The sequence below is a fragment of the Xyrauchen texanus genome, chromosome 28, assembly GCF_025860055.1.
Source record: "Xyrauchen texanus isolate HMW12.3.18 chromosome 28, RBS_HiC_50CHRs, whole genome shotgun sequence".
NCBI classification, from domain to species: Eukaryota; Metazoa; Chordata; class Actinopteri; order Cypriniformes; family Catostomidae; genus Xyrauchen; species Xyrauchen texanus.
This window is the reverse complement of record NC_068303.1, coordinates 2,524,716-2,534,909: the sequence shown is the minus strand read 5'-3', so window position 1 is coordinate 2,534,909 and position 10,194 is coordinate 2,524,716. Positions and strand designations below refer to the sequence as shown.

The window sequence follows — 10,194 nt, the reverse complement described above, 5'->3', positions numbered from 1 at the left end:
GGAACAATAAAATGTCCAGGCAGATTATTTGTTTTAATTTTTAACAATAATAATAATTATTCAATAATCAATATATATATATATATATATATATATATATATATATATATATATATATATATATATATATATATTTTTTTATTATTATATTTTTTTTTTTTTTAAGTACCTGTAAACGTTTTAAAATCTTATGCATTACATTTTTATTATTTGTTTTAAAACAATACAATAATTCGATTTTATTTAATTTTTTGGGAGAGAAAATTTTGCTTAACTGTCAAGAAAATAGTTGCAAAAAAAAAAAAAAAAAAATCTTCATGTACTTTAAGCAAAACAATTTTTAATTATTATTATTTTTTTTATATGAACCACACATTTTTGTAATATTCACTACAAAAAGTGACCATGTTACTCTTTTAAATTGTTACAATTTTTGATATGTTTTTTCTTTTCCGTGGTCAACATAATAAAATACTAATAAATAGGCAACCCTATGTGAAACACACCTCTGTTTAGAGTCATTTTAGTAATGAAACCACTCCCTGAAATATGATGCCAGAAAGATTAAACCATTATTTTTAAAGGGTCCCATCATAACAGGGTTGAACAGAACATCAATAAAATAATTAGTATTTATTAATTATTTAGTAGTCTAAGTATTCATGAATTGTAATATATTATTTTAGATTATATTCTAAAAAAATAAGATAATATTTGTATTAATTTATCAACACATTATAGTACAATATATGAATGGGAACATGCATATTGGCTGAAATGTTTAAAACATGTTTAATGCTTGTCCTTTTTATCAGAGCTCTGGGGAGGTGCTTTCTCAACCAATGCACGTACTGTATATATCATTTACTGTGATGGAAGCCCATACTCATGATGTGAAGGTCACAGTTAAAGCAGACAACTAGGTAAACAACACCTCTCTCTCTCTCTCTCTCTCTCTCTCTCGCTCTCTTTGTTGCTGTCTCGACCCTGATACCTATATATTCATTCAGCGTTCATCTGCAGCTTAATTTTCCAATTATTTCCCTTTCCAGACCGTATGGACACGGGCAGTCTGTGCCGTGTGTTGATGCGTTAGAAGAACATCATCTGAAGCAGGACACGGACAGGATGCTGCCTCGCTGAGGATTTGGACTTTAATGGAAAGCACATGGATGTGATTTGGATGTGATGTCCCAGTCTCATCATCACCATCTTCATCATGTCTCCATCAGCTCCTGAGAGCAATGCTGCTGTTGTCCACGAGCAGACGGACGCTCCACGGGAAGTGGTGAGTATCTGTTCGTCCTTTGTTGTGGCGTTATACAACGAGAATGAACCGCGTGCGTGTTTTCCAACGCGTGCATTCTCACCTGAAAATAATGACGTAACTCAGTGGGAAATCGACGCGGGGAACCCGTTATTGCTTACCATGCCCGAATAGTCTGTATATTTCACAAAAAGGCCGGACTGACAGAGCAATAACTATTTTTGGTGCGTAAATGCATCAAATTAATTAAAACAAACACGTGTTTGCATGTGCGCGCGCGCACAGATAATGTTCACTCTCATTAGTTATTATAGTATAACTAAACATTCAAATTCTGTGCACGTGTTATGCATCTCATCTTGTTGCTTAACAGCTGTTTAACTGATTGAATGATGAATATAAAGCACTAGGCACTAATAATAGGACCTACTTACCAATTCAGGGAATTTATGTTATACATTTACAGTATTTCGTTACATATTTAACCCTTGTGCAACCTTTTTGTCTTTTTCATTTTTATTATTTTGATCATTTTGGCTGTTAATGCCATCGGCATAAATGTGGTCAAAGGTGTGTATTTTGGGGGGGATTTTGATATTTCAACCTCAGTTCCTATAATACATCTATAATACACTAAATAGTCACACTCGGGACCTTCAGGACAAAAATGTCCCCATTGAAACATTGAAATATTTGATCCCAGTGCCATTAAAGTATGAAATCATGAATGCATGGAGTCCTGGCTTCAAAATGGACATTTTTAATATGCTCCACCAGATGACACCATTTTTAAGCAGTTTAGCCTATGGAGCAAATACAAGCTTTTCCCCTATTTTCTGTTTACTGTATTATAGAGACCTGCAGGACAACTGAATAAATGATGCGGGTAAAATTTTGTGTTTGTGTTGGTATGGATGTCAGTATGTTTTGTATGTGTGTATTGAGAAATGTGTGTGTGTGTGTAAAAAACAACAGTGGCTTTATGTAAACAAACTGGCATTTAAAGGGTTAAAATACTGAAAATGTATGAATATGTGGTAGTTATGATCAGGACTGATGTTGGTAAATAATATTAATATATCATATTTTTGCCCTCTAAGAACCTCTGAGTAACTTTTTTTTTATTGATGCACAAGGGTTAAAAAAATTATTTATTTATGTGATCGTATGTGAAAAATCTATTTCCTGAACACATTGATTTTATCCAAATGAACTTCACTACTAAAGTTTATGATATACGAGTGATAAACGGACTGTCACGGGTTCAACACAAGTGAAGCTCAAAAGCACTTGTGGAATAATGTTGATTACCACAAAGATTTTAGACTCGTACCTCCTTTTCTTAAAAAAAAAAAAAGCACAAATCTGTTATGGTGAGGCGCTTACAATGGATTCAGGCCGGGGAAAGCTCCGGACTGATTTACTCCCCACCTGGTGGGGAAGAGTTGCCCCTTCGGCCATGTCCTTGCTGGCTGGTTTCCCCCACCTCCTTGGTACCTGGGTAGGATGAGGGGAGGGGAGAGGAAAAGAGAGCAGGAGAGAGAGAGAGAAAATAAAAAAACTCTGGTTCCCGACCACGCCTTCATTCAGTCCTTGGTCAGCGGTCCTCCTCGACACCGGGCGATGGCACTGGACCTCGCCTCCCGGCAGACATCAGCGGCTGCTCCACCTCCCGGCGGAAGGTGGCGAGCTCCCCCGCCCGTTTGATGGTAGCGCCTCCTCCGCCCTCTAGCAACCGGCAGCGACCTCTCCACTTCCTGGCAGACAACAGCGAGCTCCCCCGCCCCCTGGCGGACAGCGAGGCTCCTTTGTCTCCTTGCGGATGGCAGCGGGATCCTCCACCTTTGGGAGAACCGCTCCAGTACCACCGAATCATACCTCCTCGACGTCGCGATCCTCTGTCAGCGGCAAGGGCTCTCTGATGGCGCATCTTCCTCCATTCCCGGGTTTCGGCACCAGTGTAACGGGGTTCGGGAATGGAGGCGGCGGGAACCGGATCAACACTCAACAAGACTTTAATTATAACATAACATCAAACTGGAACATAATAACAGGCGTTGACAGGCGTTGACCATCCCCGGCTCCTCCTCTCATCTCTCTCCCACTGATTGGGCTACTCAGTGCCAGGCCTGCACCCTCACAGCCCAGCCACGCCCTCCTCCTTATCACACATTTATTGCAAATAATTATTGGGCTGAACCTGTGGTAGTGGCGCCCCTGGTGGCCACGGGGGCCCTATGCAGCCGCATATGTCGCTTAATAGGCAGGCCCGGCACTGCAATTGATACAAGGGCTCCCTATCCTGCAACTAAAACCAATACTGGCAGTTAGGTCAGTCTCTTTAATGTCATGTTACTAGAATGACAAACTCTAGAGTACTAAAATAGTAAGAATGAATGTGGGACACCTCTCTCACACCTCGTTTTCTATCTCCCAAAATATACAAGTACCACAGCGATAGAGAATCCTCTTTATATCAGCCTTGGCCAAATTACAGAAGCTTTGTTTCACACTTTAAGTTGAAAACAGTCCAGATTTCACTCTACTGCTAGAGTTTACATTTTTCGTCTCATTTCAAATGGATACAGCTAATCCCCCTCAGAAAGACAGTCTGTAAAGAAACAAGTTCTCTGATGTTGTCTCATATCTTGATTTTGTACACGTAATTTGGCTGCTAAGAGATGGTGATTAGCTGTTTTGACGCATATTGATAAAGTGCAAAATGCCCCGCTGGGTCCATAAATGCTCTTTATTCAAGGGTACAATTCCTAAAAGTCGAGTCTAGACATTTTTAGTAGAAAACCAACAGTTTGTCGAACTGGGGCAAAATACCACTAACACTAACAAAAATGACCCATAATGAATTCCTCCATTTTCTTGATATTATTTTATAATTTCTGATTATATTCTGTTCATCAGAAAATGATATCACTAGAAATCCACTCTAGGGGGCAAGTATCAAATATTAAAAGTTTAAAAAGCTCGCATTTTTAAAGTCATAGTTTCAATTTGGAGATTAGCTCTATCGAGGTCATTCATGGAAAATGTGGTTTCTGATATTTAGTAACTAGTGGAACCAACGTTTTTAGGTATTTCAACCATAACCACACACTTAAATTAGCTGCTGCTTACCCCGGTTGCAGTTAGGGGGGTATTTTGGTCCATTCTGCTATGCAAATTAATTTCATTTCATAGTTATTTTGGGAAAGTCTCACTTGAACAGTCTACTACAGATAACACCACATCATTTAACTGCAGTTGTGTTCAGCGTCTCTGTTCAAAAACTCCTTGATGTTTAATCGACACTTAAGACTTATATCATCGGCGATGCCACCTTGCACTTAATCTGATTGTTTAAACCACTTTTAAACTTCCAGGAATGTGGGGAACCAAACAATAAAACAAAGCAAAACAATGAAGGTATTATGCATTGTATATTTAATGGCTGAGAAATACTTAATAAGGGCTACTTGTAAGTGCTCTCTCTCCTCCCTGCTATGAGCTCCAGTTTACCTTTGTAAAAGGAAGAGCGGATAATTATGGAAGAAGAAAATCAATTATTTAGTGCCATCTGCTATGTTAAGGGCACAAGACAGTCATGCAATCTCATGCTTTAGAAGCACCATTAGATGTTTGTTCAGCATTAAAGATGCCTGTCTTGGCTTCATGTTGAAAGCACCATCTAGTATATTCTATGTTAAATACTTCCCCAATTTGATTTTTCTAGTGATATCTACTTGTAATTATTTTCTTAACCTGACATGTAAATGGCTTTAACCAGTAAATTCATTTGGCATGCAAGATATAACGCATATCGCATTACTATAGGCTGCCAACAATTTTGCAAAATGATTTTAATTGTCTCGTTGTATGTGTGGTGAAATGAACAACAATGCTACAACAATGGCTTTTATTCACTTTTACACATCACAAATAAAACGGCAGATTATAGGTTGTAAAAGCAGGTTAAGGGAAAGGAGGCGGTGAGAACCGGTTTGGCAATATATATAATTGTTTAATGAAAAACTGAACCAAAAACACACAAACATAAACACAGAGCAGCTGCATGTCATTCTCTCTCTCTCTCTCTCTCTCGAACTGTCGTCATTGGCCGCCTTTATCCCTTGTGCGCCCCCGTCAGACTGATAGGGGACCGGGCGTGCGTTGTTCCAGCCCGGCCCCGCCCTCCTCTGCTCTACACTCATCCCGGCGTTGCCTCAGTCTGGGGAGCCCCCGGCATGACGTGCATCCCCCCCCTCCTCTCTGGGAGGGCGTGCCTTGCGCCCCGTCTGCTGGTGGGTCATCTCCACCTTGCTCGACCTGGGAGGAGGCAGGAGGGTAAAAACAACACCAAAACAATATAGGCGAGGGATAACGGAAACACGGAGCGACAGAGAGAGAGAGAAGAGATAGGGGAAAAAAGACCGTCACATGGTCCTCGATCACTCCTCCACCCTCTCAGGCAGACGGCAGCCGCTCCTCCCCGGGCGGATCAGAGTCAGACAGACCCCCAGCGGACAGAACGCCCCTCCGCGTTCTCGGCGACCCGTGGGGACTATCCTCTACCCCTGGCAGCGGCCCTACCGCTCCAGGAGGTCAGGGAGTCGCTTCCCTCCTCCCCCTCGCGGACGTCAGTCCTCTCGACCCCTCCGTGTTTCTGGGGGACGGCAGGGCACTCCTCCACCCCGGCAGTGGCTCCATCGCTCCAGTCCCCACTCACCTTGTGGATGGCGGCTGCTCCCCACATCCGGGGGTTTGGGCTACTCCGTCCCCCGGCCGATGGCAGCAGCGCTCCCCTGGGTGGACGGCAGTGTCGAGGACTCCACGACGGACATCCCTCCTCCTTTCCAGGTTTCGGCACCAGTGTAAAGGGGTTCACGGGAAAGGAGGAGGCGAGAACCGGCTTGAGAATATAAGTAATAGTTTAATAATAAACGTAAATAAAAAGACACAAACACACATACGGTCAGTTGCCCGTAAACATTCTCTCTCTCTCTCTCTCTCGCACCACCATCCACAGTGGGCCTTTATCCCTCTCAAATGCTTAATTAGCCTGATAAGGGACCGGGTCTGTAAAATCTCGACCCGGCCCCGCCCTCCGCCCAGTCACATAGGTCCATTAACATTTACTTTTCACCCTGTTCCTCACACAATGCTATCTTATGAAATATAAACACTTTTACTGTAGCGTATGACTTATTTTAATGTTTGCATTAGATAACCAACTTAATTTACAAGCTGTTCAAGTGCGATTAAATTGTGCGGCAACTCAATTCATGGAGCGTTGCACTCAGTGTTGGCGATACGGAGGTACCACCTTTGACCACATTTTAGCCACCTATGTTTTAGTGCAGTGAGTGGACATTTCAGACAGTCCCTTACGTACCATAGGCAAATATCCAATGAACTTCAAACCCAATTTTCATGGATCTGTGCATGAAAAAGTCTCTTTAATAGTAGCAACAACAAAAAAAAAGAGAGAATGGATGGTAACAGCACCGTACAGTACAGATCAAGATTAATAAATCACAAAATAAGATGTGCCCCATGTGACTATAGTCTTCACACCATCAGAAAAGCTGCTGCAATACGTGTAAGGAGCCGCGTAATTACATTTAGCAAAAATGTCTCTGCAGTCTTTGCACCTGACTGAGTATGTGTACTGCAATTTGTTCACCTCTCTTTTTGTTTCTCTGTTTGTTTTATATCTTCACTGTTCAGCAACAACCACTGAAGCAGTCCCTGAGCAAGTCCCTGTGTCGCGAGTCGCACTGGAAATGCCTTCTCCTCTCGCTGCTGATGTACAGCTGCATGATCGCAATGACTTGGTGCCAGGTCACAAAGGTGACGCGCCTCACATTCGACAGCGCTTTCAAGGGAAAGTCGATGATATACCACGATAGCCCATGCTCCAACGGCTACATCTACATCCCGGTGGCCTTCCTCGTAATGCTCTACGTGGTCTACCTCGTGGAGTGTTGGCACTGTTACGCGTGCAACAAAGTTCAATTTAAAGTGGACCTGGAGAGCGTTGCAGATCGCGTGCAACGGATGCAGCAAGCCACTCCTTGTATCTGGTGGAAGGCCATTAGTTACCACTACATTCGACGGACACGACAAGTGACTCGTTACCGCAATGGGGACGCTTACACGACCACACAGGTTTACCACGAGCGTGTCAACACCCATGTCGCAGAAGCCGAGTTTGATTATGGGAATTGTGGCGTCAAGGACATCTCGAAGAAACTGACAGGACTCGACAGCTTCCCTGTGACTAAGCTACGCTTCACGAAGTGCTTCAGCTTCGCCAACGTGGAGTCAGAAAACTCCTACCTGACTCAAAGAGCGCGGTTTTTCACTGAGAATGAGGGACTGGACGATTACATGGAAGCCCGCGAAGGGATGCACCTCAAGAATGTCGAATTCAAGGAATACGTGATTGCCTTCTCAGATCCAGATCACTTGCCGTGGTATGCGTCACAATGTATGTTTTGGTTGGCTGCATCGCTAACTTTATCGTGGCCGTTGCGGGTGTTAACGGAGTATCGTACGGCGTACCTTCACCATCACGTCGAGAAGCTTTTCGGCTTTGAATACGCAGCCGTAACGCCCTTGGAGGAGAGGCCATATTGTCACCACATCCCGCGGGTCAACACTATCGATAGTACAGAACTGGAATGGCATATTCGCTCAAACCAACAGCTAGTGCCTAGCTACTCCGAGGCTGTGCTAATGGACCTCGCGCAACAATCCAGTCGCAACACGTTCTCGACACGTGGAATCGGCGCAGCGGGGGGCAGCGGTTTCGCCGGCTACCGCCAGAACTGTGAGCGCTGCCACCGGTCTATCAGCAGCTCGTCGATCTTCTCGCGCAGCGCGCTAAGCATCTGCAACACTAGCAGCCCGCGCTTGCCCTTCAGTAGCAGCCGTTTTTCACTCGGACGCATGTACGGCTCAAGACGCAGCTGCCTTTGGAGGAGTCACAGTAGTAGTCTCAACGATCCCAGCTGTCCGACCGAAAGCACACGCTGCCTGGCAAATCAGTCGACCAATGAGGAAAGCCCACCTTCTCCACCGGCCTATCAGGATGCAATGTACTTTCCAGTACTGATTATACATTGCAATGAGGGCTGCGTCAGTCACGAGCACAATTCACTGCACCGCAACGGCGCTTGTGTGGAGACTTCGCTATAACGTAAGCCACTTAAGCAGAATAATCCATTTTTTGGATCCAAAAACAAAATGACGGTACTGACAAATGTGTTTCAGGTCCTTTTCTGCAAAAAAAAAATGTAAAAAAACAAACAAACAAGAAAGACTTGTTCTTAACACAAAACTAATTGGCTCAAAGTTCATTATCACAACAGCCCGGCTGTTATTTTAGGAATGTTCCAGGTTCAATACAAGTTGATCTCAGTCAACAGCATTTATGACAAAATGTTGATTACCACATATATAAACTTTGACCCGTACCTTGTTTATATAAAAAAATTAAAAGAGCAAAAATGTGGGTAACCGTAAATGGGGGCAGTCCAGAAACATTCAAACACTGTTTAAAAAGTATAGCCACAAGACGTAACATGTTTTCTCACCTTTTTCTCCCAAATTTGTAACGCCCAATTCCCAACTAAGTCCTCATGGTGGCGTAGTGACTCGCCTCAATCCGGGTGGGGGAGGACGAATCACATTAGCCTCCGCATCTCAGACCGTCAATCCGCGCATCTTGTGACGTGGCTTGTTGAGCGTGTTACCGTGGAGACCTAGCGTGTTTGGAGGCTTCACGCTATTCTCCGCGGCATCCACGCACAACTCACCACACTCCCCACAGAGCACGAGAACCACATTATAGTGACCACAAGGAGGTTACCCCATGTGAATCTACCCTCCCTAGCACCCGGACCAATTTGGTTGCTTAGGAGACCTGACTGGAGACACTCAGTACACCCTGGATACGAACACATGACTCCAGGTGTGATAGTCAGCGTCAATACTGCTTATTTCCCCATTTAACGCATCCATTTATTTGAGCTTTTCGGTGTATATTTTATGTCAGTTTCTCACCTCTGTATAAGCAGTTCTCTACATGATTATTAAACCCCAAAAAAGCTGAGATTGAATTAATTAAATATAGTCTGTATGTGCTGCATGCTTCAATATCTACATTTTACAACTGAAATGTTTTTGTAGTTAACACTAAAGCCATCAAATTCCAAAATAATCATATTTTGCACTATAATGATACTTTAACTATTTTGTCTGAGCAAAGCAGAGATGACAACAGATGAGCTTAGAATGTACATAACAGGTCTTTGTTTAGTAAAGTAAACCAATAATATTGTTTCCCAATGTGCAGCCGGCAAATGTGAAAAAATGTAATTTGTGTATTTAACACCTATACCGAATCTCGATCGATACCATGTTTTTATGTAACAAAAACCTTTTTAGCCACATAGTCAAACATTTGAAGGACAGTTTGGTATTTTTGACTGACCAATTTTTGGAGGGTTTAAAGACAGAAATGTGAAGCTTTTAATTTTGTAAAAGCACTTACATGACTGGAAACCTGCATTGCAAAAGATTTCCAGGATGCGTGGGATCCCTGATGATTTAAATATAATTTGTATTGAACTTGGAACCTTTCTTGAAAGTAATAGTTGACCCAAAACTGAAAATGCTGTCATCATTTACTCAGCCTCATGTTGTTCCAAACCACTATGACTTTCTTTCTTCTGTGGAATACAAAAGGAGATGTTAGACAGAATGTTAGCCTCAGTCACCATGCACTTTCATTGTATGGAAAAAAGACGCAATGATAGTGAATGGTGACTAAGACTAACATTACCCTTTAATATATAAAAATTTGGGGGATGTGCCATATTGAGCTTCTTCAACTGTGGCATCTGCCAAACTACTTTACTCTCGAATGA

At 42.8% G+C, this 10,194-nt stretch overlaps 1 protein-coding gene across 1 annotated transcript; it reads left to right on the top strand.

The window, feature by feature from the left end:
• The first annotated feature begins 1,152 nt into the window (after positions 1-1,152).
• tmem151ba (transmembrane protein 151Ba) lies at positions 1,153-8,461 on the top strand. The gene is made up of 2 exons (XM_052095221.1): positions 1,153-1,288; positions 6,989-8,461. The coding sequence occupies exons 1-2, from the start codon at positions 1,220-1,222 to the stop codon at positions 8,459-8,461; spliced, it is 1,542 nt and encodes a 513-aa protein (XP_051951181.1). The 5' UTR covers positions 1,153-1,219.
• Positions 8,462-10,194: the final 1,733 nt, after the last annotated feature.